Source organism: Muntiacus reevesi, chromosome 18 (genome assembly GCF_963930625.1).
Source record: "Muntiacus reevesi chromosome 18, mMunRee1.1, whole genome shotgun sequence".
Classification (NCBI taxonomy): Eukaryota; Metazoa; Chordata; class Mammalia; order Artiodactyla; family Cervidae; genus Muntiacus; species Muntiacus reevesi.
Genome location: NC_089266.1, coordinates 36,931,749 through 36,957,425, shown reverse-complemented (window position 1 = coordinate 36,957,425; position 25,677 = coordinate 36,931,749). Strand labels below are relative to the sequence as shown.

General features: G+C 50.2%; 1 protein-coding gene across 5 annotated transcripts in view; it reads left to right on the top strand.

Annotated features, from left to right (window-relative positions):
* Nucleotides 1-25,677, top strand: part of SPNS3 (SPNS lysolipid transporter 3, sphingosine-1-phosphate (putative)) — a 64,278-nt gene that overhangs the window by 26,855 nt on the left and 11,746 nt on the right. For 3 of the 5 annotated variants that reach the window (XM_065909636.1, XM_065909637.1, XM_065909638.1), the window contains 6 exons: nt 2,446-2,582; nt 3,235-3,386; nt 4,098-4,164; nt 4,862-5,010; nt 5,957-6,109; nt 10,181-10,370. In XM_065909636.1, coding sequence (XP_065765708.1) covers nt 3,328-3,386; nt 4,098-4,164; nt 4,862-5,010; nt 5,957-6,109; nt 10,181-10,370 — 618 coding nt within the window. In that variant the 5' untranslated portion in view covers nt 2,446-2,582; nt 3,235-3,327. Of the gene's footprint in view, nt 1-1,584; nt 1,685-2,417; nt 2,583-3,234; nt 3,387-4,097; nt 4,165-4,861; nt 5,011-5,956; nt 6,110-10,180; nt 10,371-25,677 lie in introns of those variants that run through there. The other 2 variants (XM_065909639.1, XM_065909635.1) reach the window with 2 other exon arrangements.

Genomic DNA, 25,677 nt, shown 5'->3' with positions numbered 1-25,677 from the left:
GGCCTTTACCATGTGCCAGGTGCTGTTCTAAGGGCTTAATAACATGTAGTCATTTAATCTTCACAACAATCCCACGAGGCAGGGATTATTATAATTATGCCCATTTTACAGATGACAAACCTGAGGCACAGAAAGGCAATGGACCTTCTGAAGGTCACACAGCTTGCAAGTGAGAGAACTGTGATTCAAATCCAGGTGGTTGCTTATAGAGTCCTTCTCTGAACCTTGTGCTTCTTAATAACTTCCGCCTTGTCACAGAAATGATTTGAATCTGGAGATGGGAGTGAAGGCATGCCTGCCTTCCACTTAGGGGCAGGCTTCTCCGTTCCAGGAGATCTGCTGGTTTAAAGTGTTTGTATCCTGCAGGTGGCTCAGTTGTAAAGAATCTGCCTGCCAATGCAGGAGGCGCAGGAGACTTGTGTTCGATCTCTGGATTGGGAAGATCCCCTGGAAAAGGAAATGGCAACCCACACCGGTATTCCTTCCTGGGAAATTCCATGGACAGAGGAGCCTGGTGGGCTGTAGTCCATGGGGTAGCAAAGAGTCCGACACAACTTAGTGACTGAGCATGCACACACACGTACTGTGAGGAATCCCTACCCCTAATCTCGTAAAGTATTAGAACATTTGGGGAAATAGAAGCTTTAGGTGACAAAGACATGTGTTAACAAGGCATGAAACAACCTCCCCAGAGAAAGATTGATGCATCTGATTACATCAAAGCTAAATTCTTCTGTATGATGGTGACTGAAACTATAAATGCAATTAGCAATAATAATAGATAACATCTGTTGGGTATTTACAGAAAGCTTGTCTTTTGTGTGCTTTATTTTATTTAATCTTCCTCATAAGCTTAGGGGGGAAGTACTATTACTCTTGTACTCTGATAAAAGGGGAATCAGAGAGTAAAGGATTTTGCCCAAAGTCACACAACTAGGAAGCAGTGGGGTCAGAATGTGAGCCCAGGAATTCAGTCTCAGAATTTGATTTTAAATCCTTAAAACAAACGTAAGGGACTGGAGAAATTATCAACACAGAGCCAACAGAAAAAAATAGGCTGAGGATGCGAACCCAGGGGCTGATACTCAACCTCACTGGGGAAAAGGATGATGCAGATTAAAACGTAGGTGAGACACCGTTTGTGTTTTAACCATTAAATGAACGAAAATAAATCGATTGATCCTATCAAGTGTCAGCAAACAATGTGTAATACTTCTATTCCAGCGTAAATTGATACAGCCTCTTTGGAGGCCTATTTTGGCATTTCATTTTGGCAGTAGTTATTAAATTTTTAAATGCCGTTGACATCAAAGACCATTCTCTGCAGAGTATTAGGTCAAACCACATTAAATTGCCGTTTTTGTAGGTCAAAACTGGCTTAATTTCCGCCAATTGCTTATGGCGTAACCCAATACGAGAGCGGGTCAGGGCAAAGTGGGAGGGGCTAGAACATGAGTTGGGACGAGTCTGGACATTCATTGGGTTCAGAAAATGTCAATCATCTGTGCTTAGTGAATGAAAACGCAGACACTGGGCGGGGCCCCGAAGAGCCCAAGGCCCTTGGGTCGGGGGGACCGGGTGGCGGAGGGTTAGACCTTACCCTGGCCACCTGCCGGCTCTCGGAGGCAGCGGACTCAGGGAGAAGGATGGAGGCGATTTTATTTGAGGAACAGAAGCAGTGAAGGTATACCTATCCACGTGGTGTAGTTAAGCAAAAACGTGGCAATTTCTTTGTCTTCGCAGAATAGTAAACGCATTCATTAATCCAGTCACCAATTCATAAGTGTTAGGTACTTTGGAAAAATGGTATAAATACAAGTGCAGCGTCAGGGGAATGTTTTACTTAGGAAAACCAAGTCTCTTCCAGCCTCCAGGGGCCGCTGGTTTGTAATCAGTGTGCTCATTCTTAACTGTGCTCATCTGCTCAAAGCAGGCATCTGGCCCACACCCCGCCCACCTGGCCTTCCACCCGCTACCTCCAGCAGGGGCCTGAGAGCAAAATTTCACCAAGGCCCCAAGTCAGGCTCACAGGAGTGGGAGTTCTCCTAAAGACAGGGTCCTGGCAGCTCCGTGCCAGACTCTGTGCTCACCTCTGTCTCACATTTACACAGCCTGGGAGTGGGGAATGTTGACCTCCACTGTTGGACTAATGCTCAGAGAGCACGCCTTAGGCACCCAAGGCTGCAGGTGGGCAAACCGCAGAGCTGAGATTTGAGCCCAGGCCCAGCCCCCCCGCCCGTTCCTCCCACTCCCTGTGACTCTGGGCCGTGGTGGGGATTGGGGGATTCAATTTACGTTTTTCTCTCACCAGTTTCTACTCACTTTTAAGCAAGCTGAGTCAATTCCCTTTTCTGGGCCTACTGGACCCTTCTGCTCTGCACCGGCCACCACCCCGTCTTTGTTGGGGGAGTGAGCTGCATGCCGCCCCTTGTATGTCTCCTCCAGTCTTCATCAGCTTCCTGCTGCTGTCCGCACCCGTGTTTGGCTACCTGGGCGACCGACACAGCCGCAAGGCCACGCTGAGCTTCGGTATCCTGCTCTGGTCTGGAGCCGGCCTCGCCAGCTCCTTCATCTCCCCCGGGGTAGGTGCCCTCACCCCTTCCCAGGCCCCCCGGGGGTCCCTCCCCCATCTTCTTCCTCTGTGATCCAGCTCCAGTAGAGCTGTTTCTGCTCCAGGCTGGCTGGGGGGGGGACTGCCTTCCAAGGGCTGAGAGAAGGGTCTTCTCAACAGGCCGTTGGACTTTCTTAACAGGGGCCTTCCTCTTTGGCATCTTCCTCCGGGCTGAGCTAGGGGTGGGTGTGGGGGTAACTGCTACTGTCTGCGGGAAGTGGCCTGGTGAACAAAGGCCAGTTTGCTAACCAGGATGCCCAGGAAAAGGACTCCTCAGGGCAGTGGCTGTGGGCGCCAGCAGGGGGCGCCTTTGCGATTTGGGGGAATAGTGAGGTGTCTGGAGCCCTGGGTCGTGGAGATCCTGTGGAGAAGGGAACAGCAACTCTCTCCAGTATTCTTGCTTGGAGAATCCCATGGACAGAGGAGCCTGGTGGGTTACAGTCTGTGGGGTTGCAAAGAGTCGGACAGGACTGAGAATCTAACACTTTCACTTTTCACTTAGAGCACTGATCCCCCTCCTCCGTGTCACAGGGTGTCCTTGGTTCCTCCGACAGATCTTTAAGTCCCCTTTGCCCTGAGGGTGATTTCTGGAACTGACTGTGGTCTTGTGCCCGTTTCCCCAGTACTCCTGGCTCTTCTTCTTGTCCCGGGGGCTGGTGGGGACTGGCACAGCCAGCTACTCCACCATCGCGCCCACTGTCCTGGGAGACCTCTTCATGAGGGACCAGCGGACCTGTGTGCTGGCCATATTCTACATCTTTATCCCTGTTGGAAGGTTGGTATTACCCTGGATCCACTTCTCTGGATGGTAAACTGAGGCCCCAAGGGGTCAGAAGAGGGGCTGGGCTGGATGCAGGAGACATCGAGCAGAGGGGGTTGCATTTGAAGCCCAACTCTACCCTTCCTCTCTGTATCACTCTATCTCTCTGAGCCTCAGTTTTCTCATCTGTAAGTGGGGCCAGTAGCACCTACCTGTAGGCTATGGTGGGGGTTAGAGATATGTAATGGAGATGCTCCCTACATACTAATACACTCCGGGAGGAGGGAGAAAGAGCAGCTCAGCAGTGTGGGCCACACAGGGAGGGGTCGACTCTGGGAGAGGCAGGGAACTGTGTTAGGGTTGGGCCACGCACCCCACAATGGGATAGGACAGAGTGAGCTTTGCAGTCGGACCCCTGAACCCTGACTCAGGTTTCCTGAAATCACCTGCCTTGGGCAGGGCTGTGACTTGGAGAGGCGGGGTGAGTGGTCCTCATTTAGGGAGACAGTGGTTGGGTGGGATGGGCCTGGAGCCAGAGGTCACTGGTGACTTACCAAGGGCAGTGGACATCTGGGCCTCACGTGGCTCACTTTTACCAGTGAAAAGGCTGTGAGCTGCCGAGAGCTGGCTCCCTGGGGGTAGGGGCACCCTGGCTCAGGCTGGCCTTGGGGTCTTGGGGCCGCCTGCCTCCCCTCACGGCCCATTTCCCCCACCTCTCTGTTGCAGTGGTCTGGGCTACGTGCTGGGGTCGGCTGTGACAGAGCTGACTGGGAACTGGCGTTGGGCCCTCCGAGTGAGTCCAGCTTCCTTTTCTTCCCTCTGCTTTCCCCCCTGGGCCAGCGGGGACTTTCCAGTCTCCAGTGGCCTTAGCCCCTTGGCACAGCGTCTGGCGCCATGGCGGGTGTTCAGACGTCGGCAGCTTCAGGGCTGCATATGGACCGTAGCCTCTGGAATTTGCACGCCTGGTTCACATCCCAGCTGTTCAGTTTGCTAGCTGTGTGATCTCAAGGAAGTCACCTCCCTCTTTGGGGCCTCACTTTCCCTATCGGTAGAGTGGGGGAGTAAAGCTACCTTATGGCATCTTAAAGATCAGTGAGACGAGGGAGGGGAAGACGCTTGGAGAGGGCTGGCGTGGCGGATGGAGGTGTGGGCCAGGAAAGGAGACATGGGGGCAGCGCGTACTCCACAGTAAGGGTCAGTGTAGTCAAGCCTCCAGTTCTCAACCGTGTCAGCCTCACTGATTCCAATAGAGTAGTGTCCGTACAGGAGTCAAATCCCAAGGGGCCCATGCTCCCCAGAGAGCCCGTCCTCTCAGGGGTGAGAAGCAGTGGTATGGTGTATAACCAGCTCCCCCGATATGAGCCCGTGTCCCCTATCCCCCAGGGCGCAGAGCAACCCAAGAACCTGGTCCACAAAGTTCAGTCACTGCTGGGATCTCCTGGCTTACAGGAACGTGTGGCCCTGAGCTTCCTGGGCCCTCCTGTCCCCAGATCATGCCCTGCCTGGAAGCTGTGGCCTTGATCCTGCTTATCATGCTGGTTCCAGACCCACCCCGAGGAGCTGCTGAGAAGCAGGGGGTCGCAACCATGGGGGACCCACGGAGCAGCTGGTGTGAGGACGTCAGATACTTGTGGAGAAAGTGAGTGTCTCTGCTTCTCCCTGCAGGTCATTGAAAACTCCTCTGCCTGCCCCAGTATCACTGCCCTCCCTCCCTCCGCCTCCAGGGAGCCCTCCCTGACTGCCCCAGCATCGTTCACAGCCCTCTTCTTCCTTTGAGTTCTCTGTCACCAGCTGAGACGTCACTCCCCCACTCAGAGGCCTCCTTCTGCCTGCCATGAGACAGAAGTTGGGCTGGGAAGGAGGGAGCTCTGGCCTTGGCTCTGCCACTGCTTTATCCCTGAGTGACCTGAGACTTGGAGCCCAGCTCCCCTCATTTATTCAGCAGACATGGTTCTGTAGCTTTGCCGGCTTCTCAGGTTGTTGGGAAGATGCCCGAGTGTATATCGCTCACCTCTCTGAACCTCATGGGAGAGCATCCCTCCTCTGTTCCTGGCATGGCTGGGGAGGTAGGTTGGGGTCACCTACCCAGGTCTCATAATTTACTAAAATGTGGGGCATGGGCCGGACGCCACTTCTTTGTTACAGAGCCATGCGCCAAGTGGAGGGTAGGGGAGAGGGACAGATTGCTGGAGAATGTGATGCTGGATTTGGGTCGCTCTGGTGGCGGAGACTTGGTCCTCAGAGAGGAGGGAGGAAGGCAGAGAAGGAGCAAAGGTGTGGAGGTGGGAAGGGCAGGCTGCTTAGGGGGTGTCAGTGGAGGATCTGGGACCACCTGAGTGCCCAGGAGATGGAGGAGGGGAGCGGACAGGCCCCGACAGCCCCAGCCCTCTCCCAGTTCCATCCTCAGCACTTTCTCTTGTTGTTCAGCCGCTCAGTCACCTCCGACTCTGCGACCCCATAGCCTGCAGCACGTCAGGCTGCCCTGTCCTTCACTGTCTCCCTGGAGCTTGCTCAAACTCATGTCCATTGAGTTGGTGATGGCATCCAACCATCTTGCCCTCTGTCTCATCCACTTTCTCTTTCAGCTGGAGTTTTGTGTGGTCGACGCTTGGAGTGACAGCCATGGCCTTTGTGACTGGAGCTCTGGGCTTCTGGGCCCCCAAGTTTCTGTTCGAGGCCCGTGTGGTACACGGGCTGCTCCTTCCCTGCTTCCGGGAGCCGTGCAACAGCCAGGACAGGTGAGGGACGTCTCGGCTCTTTTTTTGGCCACACGGTGTGGCATGCAGAACCTTAGTTCCCTGACCAGGGATCGAACTCGTGCCCCCTGCAATGGAAGCATGGAGTCTCAACCATGGGACTGCCAGGGAAGTCCCCAACATCTGGGCTCTTGATGGGCAAGTTCTTGGGGTTCTGAGTCCCTAGACTCAATCTCTGGGTGGGGCCCACCGGCTTGGTTCTAGCTCAGGCAGAGCTCTTGCTGCTCAGAGTGGCCACAGGCCGCTCGCTTGTCATCTCCAGGCCCCAGTCCCTGTCTTCTTGCTCTTGGGCCCCTGTGAGGGTCTGGAAGGCACTTGGGGGTAAGTGAGGCTTCTGTGGGACCTAAGGAATGGTGGGATTTCTAGGCAGCCTTGCTTCAGAGGGACCTGTAGCCTGAGGCTGTCCCATTTTACAGATGGCAAACTGAGGCACCAAAGGAGATTGTGATTTTTTTTTTTTTTTTTTGGCTGCACTGTATGGCATGTGGGAATTTAGTTCTTCAGCCAGGGAATTGAACCCGTGCCCTCTGCAGTGGAAGCACAGAATCTTAACCACTGGACTGCCTGGGAAGTCCCAAGATATTATGATGTTTATCCTGGCTCTACAGCTAGATTCTTATCTCCCCAGAGGCAAACACTGAGTCCTAAAAGTCCCCCAGCAGCTTGAAAACGTGGAAAAATAAGCCAGGACTCCATCCCACTCCAGGCCTTCACTGGCTGTGCATTCCTGGGCCAGTGATTTCCCCTTTCTCTGTTTCAGCCTCTTCCTCTAACTTGGCTCCTTCCCAGAACCTGGTTGAGAAACTGACATGGGAGTTACTGTTCGGGTCCTAGGGCTGGTGGACCGAATGACCACATGCTCGGTAGCTTCAAGCAACAGAAATGTTTCCCATAGTCCTGGAGGCCAGAAGTCCAGAACCGTTTCACTGGGTCAAAACCAAGTTCAGCAGGGCCGCGCTCCCGCTAGAGGCCCTCAGAAAGCCTCCTCCTGTGCCGCTTCTGGTGCCTGCGGGCGGCCTCTGCTTGAGGCCGCATCACTGCATCCACAGTTACATTACCTTGTCCTCTTCAGTTTCAGATCTCCCTCTGCTTCCCTCTTATAAGGACATCTGTAGCTGCACTGAAGACCCACCTAAAAAGTGGAGGAAAATTTCTCTAGCTCAAGAACATTAATATAGTCACATCCAGAAAGATTATTTTGCCCATACAAGGGAACAGTCACAGGTTCCAGAAGTTAGGACATAGATGTCTTGGGTGAGGAGCATTGTTTAGCCTACCCCAGGGTGGGTAGAAAGCCCTGGTTCTGCATAGATCTTAGCTGTTTTCTTTTTTTCCCCTTAAATATTATTTATTTGGCTGTGCCGGGTCTTAATTGTGGCATGAGGGATCTAGTTCCCTGACCAGGGATTGAACTTGGGCCTCCTGCATTGGGAGCATGGAGTCTCAGCCGCAGGACCATTACACCCTCCTTGGTTAGGCTAAGCCCTCAGGTAAAGGTTGGATGGGAGCAGGAAGCCACAGTACACAGGATTCTAGCTCAGCCAGAGGGAGAACTTAAAACATCCAGAGCCCAGACGGAAGGGGCAGCAAGGGTCTACTGAGTTTCACACCCCTGGGGTCATGTAAGTAGGCGTTGGATAACTGCTTGCCTGGGCCACTGTACAGAGGATCAGCACAGAACTTGCAGGCCTTAAGGACCCTCTTGGCTCTGAGAGTCTGATTCTGGGAGGGCGATGTGGGGGTGGGGACATTTTGTGGTAGGTGTGTCCTCTGTCCACCCCTCTGGTCAGGGGCTCTGGGGGGCCCCCATCTAAATCACTTGTCTGAATAATCAATCCTGAGTCTTAGAAAGGTCTTGAGAACCTGCCAAGTTCGGCTCAGACCAGACTCAGAGGCAGATAGCATTCACCCGGATTCGGGGTCACTTGACCGGGCTGAGCTGGAGCCTGGTACAGCTTGGAAGCCTAGGAAGGTTTGGTTAAGCACCTTTAAGCTGCCTAAGGACACACATACTTTGTTCAGTAGGAAGAGAGCCAGGAGACCCTGGTTTTGCTAGTGTGGGCCTGTGTGGCCTCAGGCAGGTCCCTGTCTTCTCTGGAGAGGTTTTTTTTTTTTTTTTTGGTGACATTCAATTTGTCAGTAACCATGGTCTTGCATCTGTCATGTTCTTGCGCCTTGATGGGAGCCATGGAGGTAATGGCAGGCACCTGGCACTTTTGGAAAGGTTTGGCTCTGGGAGAGGATCCTGGCCATGTGGAGAATGGTTGGTGGGGGGTGGTGGTGCTCCAGGCAGAGGGAAGAGTGTGGGCCAAGACTGGGAAGCCGGAAAGTGTGGGGTAAGTTTAGAGAATTCTCAATCATTCATGCAGAGTGAGGGAGGGAGAAAAGAAGGGAGGTTACACAGGTCAGCAGGGGCCAGTGCTGCAGTGCCGGCCAGGAGCTTGCTTCGAGGATGACAGGAATCCAGTTAAGGGTTGGAAAAGTCTTAGTTACATTTGTGGTTTTCAAGAGTTCATGCTAGTCAGTCTCAGCATCCCTTTGCCTTTAAAAGGAGGCTTGGGTTCATCTTTTGGGCTAGGATGGACCAGGAGGATGAAGAGGTATATTCAGATCCTGGTTCTGTCACTTACTAACTGGGTAATCTTGGCCTTGACCTTTCTTAACCTCACCTCCCTCACCTTTTCACTTGGGAATTCTGAGAGAGATCTGTGAGCCATTTGCTTAACATATATCGCTTGTTCCAGACTCTATGCTCCCAGCCCAGAGTCAAGAAAGTAAACCAAACCTGGTTCTGTTCTCCAGGAACTCACAGTCTAGTGAGTGATCTTGATGACAGAGACGCAGAAGGTGCTATAGTAACTGAAAGGGTGAATGAATCAGCAAACGGACAGGGGAAAGCATCCCCAAAGAGGAGACATTTGTGATGGGTCTTGAAGGATGTGTAGGAGTTTGGTAAATAGAAAAATCAATGAAGGGTGTTCTAGATGAAGGAATAAAGGTATGAAGTGGGGACAGCAACAAGTCTCGGGGTTGAGGAGGATGGAATTGGGGTTTGGGGTTGAGGTTACCAAGGATCAGATCAGGAAGGTCAGATCACACCACAATGAACTGGAATCAAATCTGATGGGTGTTTAAGAGCTGGTGGAGAATTTTAGGCAGGAGCTGGGCAGGTACATGGTCAGATTTTGGTGTCCTAGAAAGCATTCTCTGGGGAGCTATATGGAGGTTATCTTGGAATGACGTTTCTATAGGAAGAAGCTGCAAGGGGAACCAAGTGGAGTGGAAGTGGGCCCAGGAGTAGGTGGGAAAGATAGTGAAGTTAGGAGGCGCTACTTGAGGGGTGTTCAGAGACAGAGACGGAAGGATGGACTCAAGGAAGTGTAAAATTCCCAGGTGAGTGCCAGTGTATCATAGGAGCTCTATAAGTAAATGTTCACTTATATCCCATTACTATTTGGGGCTGGGAGGTAAGAAGGTTGGGGCTAGAGTGGGACTGTAGAATTAAGATTTCTGAGTGGGGCAGTTTTCAGTGGCTAGACAGTGCAGGAGGTTGCTGGTGATGAGGCAGGCTGGGAGCTGGGGTGCTGGAAAGATCACCCACATGGCCAGTGGAGTCCCAAGGATGAGGCAGAAAAGGGGATGGGAAGAGTAGGGGAGTACATGGATCCCTGAGCAGGGTCCCAAGGACCCAGGAGCATTGGTTAGGAGGGAGGGGAAGAGGTCCACAGCCACATGCCCTGCAGGTACCAGATCATGTGGCTCAGCTGTAAAGAATCTGCCTGCAATGCAGGAGACCCCGGTGACATGGGTTCAATCCCTGGGTTGGGAAGATCCTCTGGAGGAGGGCGTGGCAACCCACTTTAGTATTCTTGCCTGGGGAAATCCATGGACAGAGGAGCCTGGCAGGCTACAGTCTTTGGGGTCATAAAGAGTCGGACACGACTGAACACACACACACATACACACATACCAGGTCATGCACTGGAGGGCAGGTGGCCGGACCCCTATCCTGATCCCACCGCTGACCAAGCCCTCTCTGCTCTTTTCCATCAGCCTGATTTTTGGGGCACTGACTGTTGTCACTGGCATTATTGGGGTCATCCTGGGAGCAGAGACTTCAAGGAGGTACAAGAAAGTCAACCCTCGGGCTGAGCCCCTCATCTGTGCTGCCAGCTTGCTTGCTGCAGCCCCCTGCCTCTACCTGGCTCTCATCCTGGCCCCGACCACCCTCCTGGCCTCCTATGTAAGTGAGGGCCCCTTCAGAGGTGGGAGTGGGCTGCAGTGGGTAGGGAACTACTGTTTCACATAGGCTGACACTGTGCCAGGTCTTCCCAAATGTTATATTTATCACTCCTTCCAGGTGAAGCTCTGATATTCCCATTTTACAGATGAGTAAACTAAGGCTTACCAAGAGCCTCAGCTAGGAAGGGGTAGAACTAGGATTTGGGCCTAAGCTTTTCTGAATCTAAAGTGTGTCCTTTGAGCTGTTGGTTAATGCTTTAAAAAAAATATTTCATGGCACTGGGTTTTCATTGCAGCACGTGGGATCTCAGTTTTGGCATGTAGGATCTAGTTCCCTGACCAAGGATTGAACCCCGGTCCCCTGCAGTGGGAGCATGGAATCTCAGTCACCGGACTACCAGGGAAATCCCTCCTGGTTAATGCTTTGGCGATAATGGGACCTCATTTCTTCTAAAAGTGATTCTTCTACTGTATTATTTTAGTCTAAAAGTATGCAGGGAAAGTCTCAGTCTTTTATCCTCTTTATTTAAAATTAAATGTAGAATATTTGCCTGGAGGAGTGTCATAAGCTAGACCAAAGTGGGTAGATATAACTAATTCCCTGTACTGTCCTTGGTGGGTGGCATCTCCTTTAAGGTTTGAGTGTTTCTCACCAGCGTCCTCAGCCTTGGTTGGGTTTCCACTGAAATTCTTGGGAAATAGGCAAGTTCTGTTCGCATTCCCTCCTGCACGTGCTCTTATTTGGTCCTTATCATGCCCTTGTCCCTGGAGAAGGAAATGGCAACCCACTCCAGTATTCTTGCCTGGAGAATCCCATCGACAGAGGAGCCTGGCAGGCTACAGTCCATGAGGTCACAGTAATCGAACATGACTCAGCAACTAACCCACCACCACCATATGCCCTTGTTGGAAAGGGTTTTTCTTATCCCCACTCAACAGATGGGAAAACTGAGGCCCAGAGACAGCAGCACCAAGGATGAGACAGATCAGCCTCTAATTCCGCCCCTGCAGGCTCCAAAGTCTATGTCCTTCATGCCGCATTGACCCTTGTCACCCCCGTGGGAGAGAAACAGAGGCTGGCATACAGCAGGCCAGCCTAATAAATGCCTCAGTGCTTATTGGCCGAGAGCATGACTGGGATCATCATCTCCAGCTGGTGGGGACTGAATGAGCCTGACCTTGCAGGGAGGCGGCGGCTCCGGGCAGATGGAAGCCCTGTTGAAGGCCTGTCTCTGCATTGGCTGGGCCCGCGGAGCCCCTGCCAGCTCTGCTTCTGCCACTGTCTTGCTTGGCTCTGGGAAGTGGCTCCTTGGCTGTGTTACGGGGACACAGCTGTCCCCCCTCCGTAGCCTGGCGCATCTCCAGAGCTGGATGGCTCATCTAGAAATGACACTGCATCTTGGCTGACAAAGCCCGCTGGAGAATCTCTTCTCTGGGCCTGCCCTGGGGCGTGAGGGGCTGAGGGGCAGGAAGGTGGGCGGGTCTGGGATGTGTCCACCCTCCTGTGCTGGGAACCTGCTCCCCCCTGCGGCTCCTGCAGGGGCTGGACGGGGTCCCCAGAACCCCTCAGCCTTGCAGAAGTGGTGTGGTTCCCTCTGGACGCCCTGACCAGACCCCACTCCCCAACCCCCGCCACTTCCACGGCTCTGTGCTCGTGAGGTTGCGAGATTCAGGCTCCAGCTCCCCCCAACCTCCCCACGCCCACCCCTGCCCACTAACACCAGTCATAAACCCTTAACACCTCCAAACCGCCTCTCTTCTTTTTTGTAAATTTATCTCCTTAATGAACTTAAAAAATAATTTCTATTTATTTGTTTATCTGTGACTGTGCTGGGTCTTCGCCGATGTGCGGGCTTTTCTGTAGTTGTGGTGAGCCGGGGTTATTCTGGTTGCGGTGCGCGGGCTGCTCATCACGGTGGCTCCTCTTGGTGTGGAGCGCGGGCTCAGTAGCTGTGGCCCGTGGCCTGAGTTCCTCCGCGGCATGTGGAATCTTCCCGGATCAGGGATCGAATCCGTGTGTCTCCTGCCCTGGCAGGTGGATTCTTTACCACTGAGCCGCCAGGGCAGCCTCCGCCCCTGTTCTCCTGGTCCACTCCGTCCCGTCTTGGCTCACACCTTGCTGTCTTTCTCTGGGACTGTCCCAGGCAGCCAGCTTCCTGGTCTCCTTGTCTTCCTGCTCGCCCACCACAACCTGTTCTTCTCGCGCTGCCAGAGTGACACCACGGACCTTTCCTGCTCAAAAGCCTTGCGTGGCGCCTTGGTTTTCCTGGGGAAAATGAAGTCTGACTCCCCCTCATGGATGGCCCTGATATCCTTAGTAGCCTTATTCCGATGTGGTCCTGCCATGCAGTTCCCCGCCTGGTTCCCAGAACATGCCCCCTGCCCCCTACATCTGGGCTCTCCATCTGCTCTCTCTCCTCCCTCCCCTTCTCCATGTGCCTGAATCATTCTGGGCCCTCACGGATTGGCTGGAGCACCGTCTCTCCATGGAGCCATCGCTCATTGCTAGGTCCTGCCCTCTCTCTCCATCCGCTCCGCTCTTGAGCACTGTCTTCCTCATGCCCTGGTTACATGTGCTCTGATCGCCCCTCCCAGCTGGGCCCAGGATGGTTCTGCTCTTTCTCAGCCCTCCTAGCTCAAAGCATGGTGTCAGGCAGGTGGGGGCAGGGTGGGGGTGATCACTGCTCACTGTGTGAATGGTTGAGTGACCAGCTCTTGTTGTTCATTCATTTTTTTTAAAACAAGTATTTATTGAATGCCTACCAAGTGGCATGCTGGTTTAAATGCTGTAGATATATCAGTGAATAAAACAGCCAAAAATAGCTCTGTTCTTAAGGAGTTCACATTCTAGTTGATGGAGACAGGTAATGGGCAAGATGTATAAGTAAAATTCACAATATGGTGAATTATGGGATATTTAGGGGAACAGTGTGCCAGACAGAGGGAACAGCAACTGTAAATGCCCTGAGGCAGGAGGGTATCTGGTAGGTTTCAGTTCAGTTCACTTCAGTTGCTCAGTCATGTCCGACTCTTTGCGACCCCATGAACTGCAGCATGCCAGGCCTCCCTGTCCATCACCAACTCCAGGAGTCCACCCAAATCCACGTCCATCAAGTTGGTGATGCCATCCCACCATCTCATCCTCTGTCGTCCCCTTCTCCTCCTGCCCTCAATCTTTCTCAGCATCAGGGTCTTTTCAAATGAGTCAGCTCTTTGCATCAGGTGGCCAAAGTATTCGAGTTTCAGCTTCACCATCAGTCTTTCCAATGAACACCCAGGACTATCTCCTTTAGGATGGACTGGTTGGATCTCCTTGCAGTCCAAGGGACTCTCAAGAGTCTTCTCCAACACCACAGTTCAAAAGCATTAATTCTTTGGCGCTCAGCTTTCTTTATAGTTCAACTCTCACATCCATACATGACCACTGGAAAAACCATAGCCTTGACTAGACGGACCTTTGTTGACAAAGTAATGTCTCTGCTTTTCAATATACTGTCTAGGTTGGTCACATTCTACTTCCTGTCTAGGTTGGTCATAACTTTCCTTCCAAGGAGTAAGTGTCTTTTAATTTCATGGCTGCAGTCACCATCTGCAGTGATTTTGGAGCCCAGAAAAATAAAGTCAGCCACTGTTTCCCCATTTATTTGCCATGAAGTGATGGGACCAGATGCCATGATCTTAGTTTTCTGAATGTTGAGCTTTAAGCCAATTTTTTCACTCTCTTCTTTCACTTTCATCAAGAAGCTCTTTAGTTCTTCACTTTCTGCCATAAAGGTGGTGTCATCTGCATATCTGAGGTTATTGATATTTCTCCCAGCAATCTTGATTCCAGCTTGTGCTTCTTCCAGCCCAGCATTTCTCATGAGGTACTCTGCATATAAGTTAAATAAGCAGGGTGACAATATACAGCCTTGACGTACTCCTTTTCCTATTTGGAACCAGTCTGTTGTTCCATGTCCAATTCTAACTGTTGCTTCCTGACCTGCATACAGTTTCTCAAGAGGAAGATCAGGTGGTCTGGTATTCCCATTTCTTTTAGGATTTTCCACAGTTTATTGTGATCCACATAGTCAAAGGCTTTGGCATAGTCAATAAAGCAGAAATAGATGTTTTTCTGGAACTCTCTTGCTTTTTTGATGATCCAGCGGATGTTGGCAATTTGATCTCTGGTTCCTCTGCCTTTTCTAAAACCATCTTGAACATCTGGAAGCTCATGGTTCATGTATTGCTGAAGCCTGGCTTGGAGAATTTTAAGCATTACTTTACTAGCGTGTGAGATGAGTGCAATTGTGCGGTAATTTGAGCATTCTTTGGCATTGCCTTTCTTTGAGACTGGAATAAAAACTGACCTTTTCCAGTCTTGTGGCCACTGCTGAGTTTTCCAAATTTGCTGGCATCTTGAGTGCAGCACTTTCACAGCATCATCTTTCAGGATTTGAAAGAGCTCAACTGCAATTCCATCACCTCCACTAGCTTTGTTCATAGTGATGCTTCCTCAGGCCCACTTGACTTTGTATTCCAGGATGTCTGGCTCTAGGTGAGTGATCACACCATTGTGATTATCTGGTAGGCTAAGTCACTTCAGTCATGTCAGACTCTGTGCGACCCCATCGACGGCAGCCCACCAGGCTCCCCCATCCCTGGGATTCTCCAGGCAAGAACACTGGAGTGGGTTGCCATTTCCTTCTCCAATGCATGAAAGTGAAAAATGAAAGTGAAGTCGCTCAGTCGTGTCTGACTCTTAGCAACTCCATGGACTGCAGCCTACCAGGCTCCTCCGTCCATGGGATTTTCCAGGCAAGAGTACTGGAGTGGGGTGCCATTGCCTTCTCTGATCTGGTAGGTTTAGGGACCAAGAAAAAGGGCACTGTGGCTAGTGTGGAGTGAAGAAAGGAGGAGAGGACAGAGAGGCAATGGGGACAAGGTTTGTTGGGCCATGTGGGCATTGGGTCGAGCGGGCTTTTACTGAGAGTGAGTTGAAGTTTTGTGTTAAGGAGTAGGTGGTCTGGCTTATGTTTATTGTATCTATTGAGATGATCATGTCATTTGTCCTTTATTTTATTAGTATGGTATATTACATTGATTGTATGTTTAACCAACCTTGCATTCCTGGGATAAGTCCTTTCTTGGTTATGGTGTAAAATCATATTTATATGTTGCTGGATTTGGCTTGCTGGTATTTTGTTGAAGATTTTTGCATCTCTATTCAAAAGAAATATTGGTCTGTAGTTTTCTTGTGATGTCTTTGTTTGGTCTCATAGAATGAGTTGACAAGTGTTTCTTCCTCTTCTATTTTTTGGAAGGGTTTGTGAAGGATTTGTGTTAATTCATCTTTAGACATTTGTTCAGATTCCCCAGTGAAGCCATCTGGGCTTTTGTTTGTGGCAAGTTTTTTTGATTACCGACTCAATATTTACTTGTTATTGGTCAATTAAGGCTTTTTATTTCTTTTTAAGCCAGTCTTGGTAGTTTGCATCTTTCTAGGAATTTCATTCATCATATTCTCTTATAATCTTTTTAATTTCTGTAAGGTCGGTAGTAATGTTCATTTGTGATCTTAGTAACTTGAGTCTTCTTTCCTCTTTTCTTGATCAGTGTAACTAAAGGTTGGTCAGTTTTGTGTCCAACAGTGGTTGTATTGATTTTCTCTATTGTTCTTCTGTCGTTGACTTCTGTCAGTGAAACCACTCTGACTTCTGTGCTGAGAGTGGACTTCCCTTGAGGGTGAAGAGTGCAAGAGCAGACGTGTTAGGGGTGGTCAGAAGCGGTTGGATTATAGATACACTTTGAAGGTAGAGCCGTTGTAATTTCCTGGTGGATTCAGTGTCAGGTGTGAGAGAAAGAAGACTCAGAGGTGAGTTCTAGGATATTAGCCTGTGTAGCTGGAAGGAGGAAGAGGCCACTAACTGAGATGGGAAAGTAGGCAGGAACAATGGAATCTGGGGGGAGGTGAGCAGCTTGGTTTGGTACCTTCTGAGCTTGTGGCAGGAGGTTGACATGGAGTAGAGGTGTTAGTGGAATTGGATACACAAGTCTGAGGTCCCTGGATATGACGTTACCCCTGAAACTTCAGAGGGCAGGAACTGGCTGCAGTTCACCGTGAAGGACTCTTAGTAGGTTTTGGAGACCTATGTGGGTCAGTATCAGAAAGGGTGGCCAAAGAGAGCTGAGGAATTGGCTTCTGTTCAAATTAGCTTCAAAATAGGAAGTGACTTGAGTGTCTTCCATCCACCCATCCATCCATCTATTAATCTATCCATCCATCCATCCACCCCCCCTCCATCCTTCACCTTCTCAGATTGAAGGAACCACAGTTCTTCCTGTACTTTCTCTGCCGGTCCTGCGGAAATTGATAGGCTCCAGGGGAAATTGATGGGGCTTCCTGGGAAGGCCCACAGAAATGTCGGCATGTGTGCTAGTATGTGCATGCGTCTAAGTGTGACTATATGCAGGTCTGTGAATATGCATGGAGATATTTGTACTTTGTGTGTGTCCATTTCTGTGTACCTGTACAGTCATGCTCTATGTATGTTGTATGTACATGTATATATGAACAGTGTGTATGAGTGTGTCTGTGGGTGCTGTTTTGCATACATGTCTGTGTGTGAGTGTGCACATTCATGTGTATCCAGGCAAGCAGATACTTGTGTGGGATGTGTGTCCACATGTGTCTGCAGCTGCATATAGCTTTTCTCCCACTGCTTTTGTGGCTGCATTGCGTTGGAAGGAAGGGTTTGGGGAAGCATCGTGAGCGTACCCATCCCCAGGTTGCTGAAATAGGGCCAAGTCGTGCTGTATGTTTCATGGTGATGAGGTTTCCTGAGCTTCTAAAGTCTGGTCTGGGGCTTTCTGTGGGGGAGCCTGTGCCCTGGGGCCCACCTGCAGGAGCTGAGGGTTCCTTCTTTTCCCTCCTTCCAGTCCCCTTGGCAGGGAAACTTGACTTCTCGGCTGTTAATTGGGATCCAGACGCACACAGCAGGTCTTGGCTCACACCCTCTTTCTTGGCCTTCTTCCCAGAGTCGCTGCCCTTCAGAGGAGAAGCGGTTTGTGTTCAGTGTAGGGACTGAGCTCAAGGTAGGAACTCCATCATCGCTGGCCTGGTAGCTGGAGGAGATGGTTGAACACTGGCAGTACCCCCTTAGGTGGGCTTTGTGGTCCAGAGGGAGGAGCTGGAATTGGGAGATGGCAACAAGCATGCATTGAGGCATCTGAAAGACCTGAACCTCTTCCTGCTTTTTCGCTGCCTAGCTGTGTGAGTTAGGGCAAGATCTTGACCTTGCTGAGCCTCAGTTTTCTCAGCTATAAAATGGGAGTGCTAGTACTTTCTCCTTGGTTTAACTGAAGAGCTAAATGAACTTTGGGGCCAGTTCTACTTACTATAGATATATAGTGGAATTTAGTGGTTTAAAAAAACAAGAACACTTGTTTTGCTCATGAATTTGCAGTTTGGACAAGTTGGAGGTGAGGGAAACATATCTGTTTTCCACTTGGGGTTAACTGGGCAGATTGGGGGTGGGAGCTAGATGTCAAAGGTTGAGGGCTGATGGTTGATGCTGGGTGTTGGCTTAGGCCTTAGCAGGAGCTACTGGCTAGAGCAGCTGCCCATGACCTCCCCATGTGGCTGGGTCTTGCTTACAACAAGGTGGCTGGCTTCCAAGGACTAGAGTTTTGAGAGAGCCAGGTGAAGCTGTGGAGTCTTTGATGACATACCCTTGAAAGTTACAGAGCGTCACTTTCACTGCATTCTGTTCTTCTTTGGAGCCACAACTTCTTGCTCAGATACAAAGGGAGAGAGAATGGATTTACTCTTTTTGGTGGAGACTAGTATTGATCTGAAAGAGCATGTGGAAATATTGCAGTGGCTGTTTTGGGAAAATAGTCTGCTCTGTGGCCCAAAGGCTCATCCTTCACTGAGCCCTGGGTCCTGTTGCTATCCAGCATTATGGTGAGGTATATCTGGGTACACACAGCCATGAAGCCCCACAAGTGTAACCCGTCCCTGCCCAAGTTGTCTCTGGTTCTGTGCTGCTCTTCCCGTCTCACAGGTGAGAACCCTGGGAGTGAGGGGTCTTTACCCTCGTACCCTGCTGGGCTTCACGGGCAGAGGGAGCAGAGCTGGGGACATGGTGAGGTGGCTGCAAGGCAGGTCCCAGCCAGGATGAGCGGAAATGATGCTCACTCACTTATTCAGTATTTCCCAAGCATATCTTGTGTGTCAGGCACTGTTCTAGGCGCTGAGGGTGCATCATTGAACAAAACAGGCAAAAATATGTATGCACCAAAATAGATGTAAAATAGGGGATTCCCTGGTGGTCCAGTGGTTAAGACTCCATGTTTCCAATGCAGGGGGCATGAGTTCAATCCTTGGTTGGGGAACTAAGATCTCACATGCTGTGCATGCAGCCGGAAAAAAAAAAAAAAGTGAAATAAATGGTGAGTTAGATGGGGCTGAGTTCTGTGGAAAAGAACAGAGTATGGAGAGTGGACAAGAAGAGGGTCTGGGCTGTGCCAGGAGGTCGGGAGGCCTCGCTGAGAAGGTGATGCTTCAGTGGGAACCTGAAGCCAGTGAGGGAAGGGGCCATGTGGATACAGGGGTAGAGGTGGGGAGAGCCCTCCATGCAGAGGGAATAGCAAGTGTAACGGCCCTGGGCGGGGGAAGCATACTGGTGTCTTCTAGGACATGCGGTTGGAATGGGTCCAGCCAGGGTAGAGCAGAGGAGACGAGGTCAGAGGGAATGGTAGGGGTGGAGGGGGCGGTGCTGACTGTATGGAACCCTGTACATTGAATGACTTTTCTTCCAGTTGAAGTGAAATGGGAAGCCTTTAGAGGGTTTCTAGCTCAGAGGTGATGCTCTGACTGATGGTTTGTATCAGTTAGCTCTTGATGAGTAACAAATCACCTTAACACTTAGTGGCTTAAGTTAACAATTTATTCTTATGATTCTGTGAGTTGGCTGGATGGTTTCATGGCTGGTTAAACCAGCCCATAGCTCACTCCATAGCTGCCTTTAACTGGGAGACTGGGTTGAACCTCCAAGCTGATCTCATTCGTGTCTGGTGGTTGGCTGGGGTTCCTCCGTTCTCCTCCATGTGGTCTCCCATCCTCCACTGACCCAAACCCGTTGCTTCCATTGTGGTGTCAGGGCCACATTCTCAGAAAGCAGACGTGGAAGTTGTGAAATCTCTTAAGGCCTACGCCACGAACAGCATAGCATCACTGCTGCCTTTACTGCATCGGTTGAAACAAAGGGTAAAGCAGGCCTAGTTTTCCCCTTGGGAGAGGACTGTACAAGGATGTGAATACCAAGAAGCATGATTAATTGGGAACTGTTTTGTTAAATTTTTTAACTTATTTATGGCATGCAGGATCTGAGTTTTTTGACCAGGGATTGAACTCGTGCCCCCTGCAGTGGAAGCATGGAGTCCTAACCACTGGACCACCAGGGAAATCCCAGTTGGGGGCTTTTTGTAACTACCTGGGCTTCCCTGGTGGCTGAGACAGTAAAGAATCTGGTTCGATCCCTGGGTTGGGAATATCACCTGGAAAAGGAAATGGCAACCCACCGCAGTATTCTTGGCTAGAGAATTCCATGGACAGAGAAGCCTGGTAAGCTAAAGTTCATGGGGTCGCAAGGAGCAGGACACGACTGAGCAACTAACACTTTGATTTTCACTTGTAACTGCATAGCATGTGGCTTAACAAGGTCTTCCTGGCTGCTGTGATGATAACAAAATGAAATAGATAAAGATAAGAGATAGGAAAACCCATTAGCAGACTTTACAATAATACAGGCAAGAGATGCCTATGGCTTGAGTTGGGCTGGTTATGGAGGAAGTGTGAAGAAGTGGCCAGATTCTGGGTGTGTTGTGGAAGTAGAATCAACAGGATTTCCTGATGGGTTGGGTGTGGGGTGTGAGAGAAAAGGATGAGAGAAAGGATGACTCCAGGGTTTTTGGCCTGAGCTGTTGGAAACACAGAGTTGCCTTTTACTGAGATGGAGGTGCTGAGTTGTTTTTTTGCTTTTTGCTTTTGAAAAGAGTGGGATTAGGAGTTCAATTTTAGACATTCTGAATTTGAGGTGCCTTTTGGGACATTCACCTGCAGATGTTAAGGGGCAGTTGGAAATTTATGAGTCTGGAGTTCAGGAGAGAGGTCTAGGCTGGTTATTTAAAGCCATGCGACTGAATGAAATCAGCACGGGCCTGAGCTTGAATAGAGAAGAGGAGAGGACTGAGGATGATACTCTGGGGCCCTTGACACGTCAGGGATGTGGCAGCCACATGCTACCACAGTAAACTCAAACGTTTAGACCAGCAGTTCAATCCAGCACACTCTATCAGTGACCTTTCTATTTTTATTTGGGGGAAAATTAAAAAAAAAAAGCAAAACCAGAAAAACCTGAAGAAGAAAATAACAACTTTCCATTTTCTCATCCTCCAGAATCGGCTAGTCTTAACATCTTGGCCTGTTTGTTTCCACTTTTATGTGACCATCCTTCTATATGTGTCTCTCAGTGTATAAACATAGGTTTATGTTTTTAGAAATACTTTTATTAAACTGGGGTTATATGGAAATTTTCTTTGTTTCTTTTTAAAAAATTCTTTTACTGTGCCTTGTGATACGTGGGATCTTAGTTCCCCAACCAGGGATCGAACCCTTGCCTCCCACATTGAAAGTGCGGAGTCAACTGCTGGACCACTGGGGAAGTCCCTATATGGTAATTTTAAAAACAGATTTATTGAGATTAAATTCATGTGTCATGTAGTTCACCCATTTAAAGTGCAAAATTTAATAGTTTTTAGTATATTTGCAGGAGAAGGCAATGGCAACCTACTCCACTACTCTTGCCTGGAAAATCCCATGGACGGAGGTGCCTGGTAGGCTGCAGTCCATGGGGTCGCTAAGAGTTGGACACGACTGAGAGACTTCACTTTCACTTTTCTCTTTCATGCATTGGAGAAGGAAATGGCAACCCACTCCAGTGTTCTTGCCTGGAGAATCCCAGGGACGGGGGAGCCTGGTGGGCTGCCATCTCTGGGATTGCACAGAGTCGGACATGACTGAAGCGACTTAGCAGCAGCAGCAGCAGCAATATATTTGCAGAGTTTTGCAATCATCACCACATCAATTGTAGAATATTTCATCACCTCAAAAAGAAACTTCCTAAGGGACAACAGAGTAGATGCATTTCTTGGACTTTCTGTTAAAAAAAGAAACTCTATAGTCATATAAATCATTCACCATTTCCCCCAGTCACTGTCTATTCCAGCTCAACGTAACTGCTAATCTACTTTCTGTCTTTATAGATTTTCCTATTCTGGATATTTCATATCAATAGAATCATGTAATGTTTCATTCGTTTGTATGAACTTACATGAAGAAATTGAATTGAAATCAAAGGAATTGTTTAACTTCAAATTAATTTGAAAATTTTGGACTTATTGATGAATCCTGACCAGCTTTTTTTCCTTTTTTAAAAATATATATTTATTTATTAATTTGACTGCACCAGATCTTAGTTGCAGCATGTGGGATCTTCTGTCTTTATTGCAGCATGCAAGATCTTTAGCTGTGGCATGTAGGGTCTAGTTCCCTGAGGAGGGATGAAACCCAGGCCCTCTGCATTGGGAGCGCAGTCTTAGCCACTGGACCACCAGGGAAGTCCTTTGAGCTCTTTCTTTATTGAATTAATATTCAATATAGTTTGCAAGTGCTTCCCCAGTGGCTCAGTGGTGAAGAATCCACCTGCAATGAGGGAGATCTGGGTTCGATCTTTGGGTTGGGAAGATCCCCTGGAGGAGGGCCTGGCAACCCACTCCATAGAGGGGCCTGGCGTGCTACAGTCCATGGGGTTGCAGAATTGGATACAACTGAAGCGACTGAGCACATAACTAGTGTGGAACAATTATTAGAGATTTCCTCCTGCTCCTTTGCCTGTCGTTTGTCTTCTAGGTTGGGTTCTTTTTTCTTCCTCTCTTTCTTCTCCCTTCTCCACCTGTTTCCTCTGTTTCTCTCTCTCCTTCCTTCTTCCCTCCTTTCTTTCCTTCCCTCCTTTCTTTTCCCCTTCCTTTTGCTTCTCATCCTCTCTTCCTTTTTTCTTTATTTTTCCTGTTTTCTCTTTCTTTCCTCCCTCCCTCCTTCTCTGCCTTCCTCCCTTCTTTCCTCTTCTTCCTTCCCTCCCCACTTTCCTTCCTCCTTCCCTCTTTCTTTCTCTTTTTCTGTATATTTGCATAGTTCACATGTTGTGTGCTTTCCCCAGCCTGGGTATGGGCAGCTCTGCTCTGATGTCAGATTGCTGTGATGTAGTGTGGGTGACTTTTTGTTTTCTTCGACCCTCTTCCTGCCTTCTCTGTGACTCTTCTCTTCCCCAAAGGGGCTGCAGCTTGAGAGTTGAGTGTTAGGTTTTCTGTCACTGGAGGGAATTGCAGGGCTCAGGTAAGGTGGGAGTGGCTTTGTTAGAACACCTGGACACTGCTCTTTCTTCTGGGATTTAGGTAAATGCTCTATTACAGGGTTCATTCTACTTAATGACTGGGTGTATCCCCTCTTCTGGGATGGGAGCTGTTTTTAGGCCTCACGTGAAGTCAGTAACTGGTGTCATTCATTCACTTTCTCCACTTCCACCCATTTCTCCCCAGCAGCTTTTGCCACTGGGTCTCAGTTAAGAGTGAAAACAAAGGACCCCTGCTCAGTTTATTTCCCTCCAGATATGGGGGTTTTGGAGAATAGCTTTGGGGGTGAGAGAGCTAAGAAGGGCTATATTGTCTATCCTAGAATCATCTTTTTTTTTTTTTTTTTGCCTTGGTTGCCAATATTTAATGCTTATCTCATTAGGCTTTGTTCTTTTCTTTGGTGAAAAACATTTTTTTCCCCTGGCGTTATTTATTTTTTTACTTCTGGGGGATGGGCGGTCTATGATGCAATTGCAACCTTCCATTTTTACAAAAGACTTCTCAGCCTTTTAGCTAAGATCAAATGTAGTATGGGGGCTTTCCAGGTGGCAGAGTGGTAAAGAATCTGCCTGCCAATGCAGGAGACACTGGAGACACAGGTTCGATCCCTGGGTTGGGGAGATCCCTTAAGAGTGGGAAATGGCAACCCGCTCCAGTATTCTTGCCTGAAAAATTCCATGGACAGAGGAGCCTGGCAGGCTACAGTCTGTGGGATGGCAAAGAGTCGGACACAGCTGAGCAACTGAGCACGTTTTTACCCAGGAGTTGCTCCAGATGACCTTTAGGCTCCTTCCAGTGCAAACTGGGTTGTAAGTCTGAGTTCTCTAGTGGCTCGAGAAGAGATGCAGCTATCACGCAGAGTCAGCCTGGTGGTCACTGAGGCCTTCGCATCCGGGAGGGGATGCCGCCTTCCTCCGCCTTGAAGATTCCTGAGCAAGGACCGAGGATGAAGGCCCCACATCTGCCCAGCCTGGTGCCAACAAGGGAACCTTGTGTGGTGCTTGGCAGGGAGTGGCCGGGATGTGTGTCCCCCCCGTAGCTGTGGTCAGGGTCAGCTGAGGGTTCCAGGGTTGGTTATGGGATCTGCTGTCACCCCTGGCTGAGAACTGAGCACAGTTTACTGACTCAGCTTTGCTCATCTCTCTGTGATGCTCCAGGGGTCTGGGATGGGGAAAGCCTGGGAGGCGCTGTGGACAGGGTGCCTGGTCTGGGCAGTCTGACTGGCATGCAGGAGGTGCCTCCTCAGTGCACTTGACAGAGACTGGTGGGCTGTGCAGATACCCCAGGTTGGGGGGCTCTCCTATCACTTGGCCCTTGGGGGCTTCTTGGATAATTTTCTCTTGCATCTTGGGCTGGAGTAACTGAGACTTGCCAGGGGCTGCCTCAGAGGAGCTCAGAGAGGCCCACCTACACTTCTTCGGAGGACCCAGTCCCTGCGGGAAGCTAACAGGTGTCTCTTGGATGGGCAGCAGAGCCCGCTGTGTCAGCGGAGTTCTCCAGGGGAACTGGAGCGCGCTCCCCACCTGCCTGCCTCCCGGGCTGCTGGCCCCTGGGAGCCGGATGGTAGCCTGTGCCCTGAGTCAGTTCCTGCGGCTACAGGCTGGCAGGCCCAGGGGCGAAGTGTGCCAGCCGGCCCAGCAGCTTGGTGACGGCCAGTCTGTGCTGGGGACCTGCATCCTGACTGGCTCAGCCATACTGGGTGAAGGGTTGACCCATGCAAGGGGAGGATCGGCCTTAGCTCTCCCCGAGTCTCCATGAGCCTTTGGGAGACCTTTGCTTTCCCCCTTCCTGGGGTGCCTAGAACCCATCCTTGCAGTTCAGAGGTCAGTGACTACCCAGTTGGAAGAGCGAGATGGACCAAGGTGGAGACACTGTCCTCTCTACCCCACGGGGACTGAGTCTTCTCTGGAGTAGGTGTTCCAGCTTCCCTCCTGCTCCCTGCCCGTGCCTACATGTGCCTGCGGGTGTACACAAGGAGGGGTGATGATGCGTATGAAGATATGAGTGTGTGATGCATGTGTATATAGGTGCCTGAGTGCAAAAACAAGAGTGTATTTGTGTGTATGTGTATGTGCATGTGGTCTTCCCAGATGGTGTTAGCGGTAGAGAACCTGCCTGGCAATGCAGGGGACATTTAGAGACACAAGTTCGATCCCTGGACCGGGAAGATCTGGAGGAGGGCATGGCAACCCACTCCAGTATTCTTGCCTGGAGAATCCCATGGACAGAGGAGCCTGACGGGCTACAGTCCATAGGGTTGCAAAGAGTCAGACACAACTGAGGTGACTTAGCACACACATATGTGTGTGCCTGTGTGATTGTGTGTGAGTGACTCCTTGTCCACATCATGAGACCACAAGCAGGCGTGTGTACATGCTCGACTGTTTTCCAACAGGTTCACCCCAGCAAGCAGCCACTATCTGTTTGGGTGGTACTCTTGCCATACATGTTTTTATACTTGGAACATCATCCCTGTTACCTGCTTATGTGTTTCCTTGCGGTGTGTGAGTTTTGCATGTGTGTCTCAGGTTTTGGGTCTAGGTATGTGTGGGGGGGTATTGGAGCTCTTGTGTCTGTGTGTTTGTGTGTGTGAGGTCTTGAGGATGCTTGTGCCTGTGTGTGCTTGTGTGGTTTTGTGTGAGTGTGTGTGTGTGTGTGTGTGTGCATGCCTCTCTGGCTAGGGGTGACTCAGGCCAGAAATATTCATCATCACTGCCCCAACTCAAGGGGGAAATCCTCTTGAGTCTGAGATGGAAAAGGCCAGGGACTGTGGGGCTCCATGCTTCTCAGGCTCCCAGCGGCATTCCCAGGCCCTGTGGCCCAGGGGATGGAGTTGGGGTGCAGGGGAAAGCATG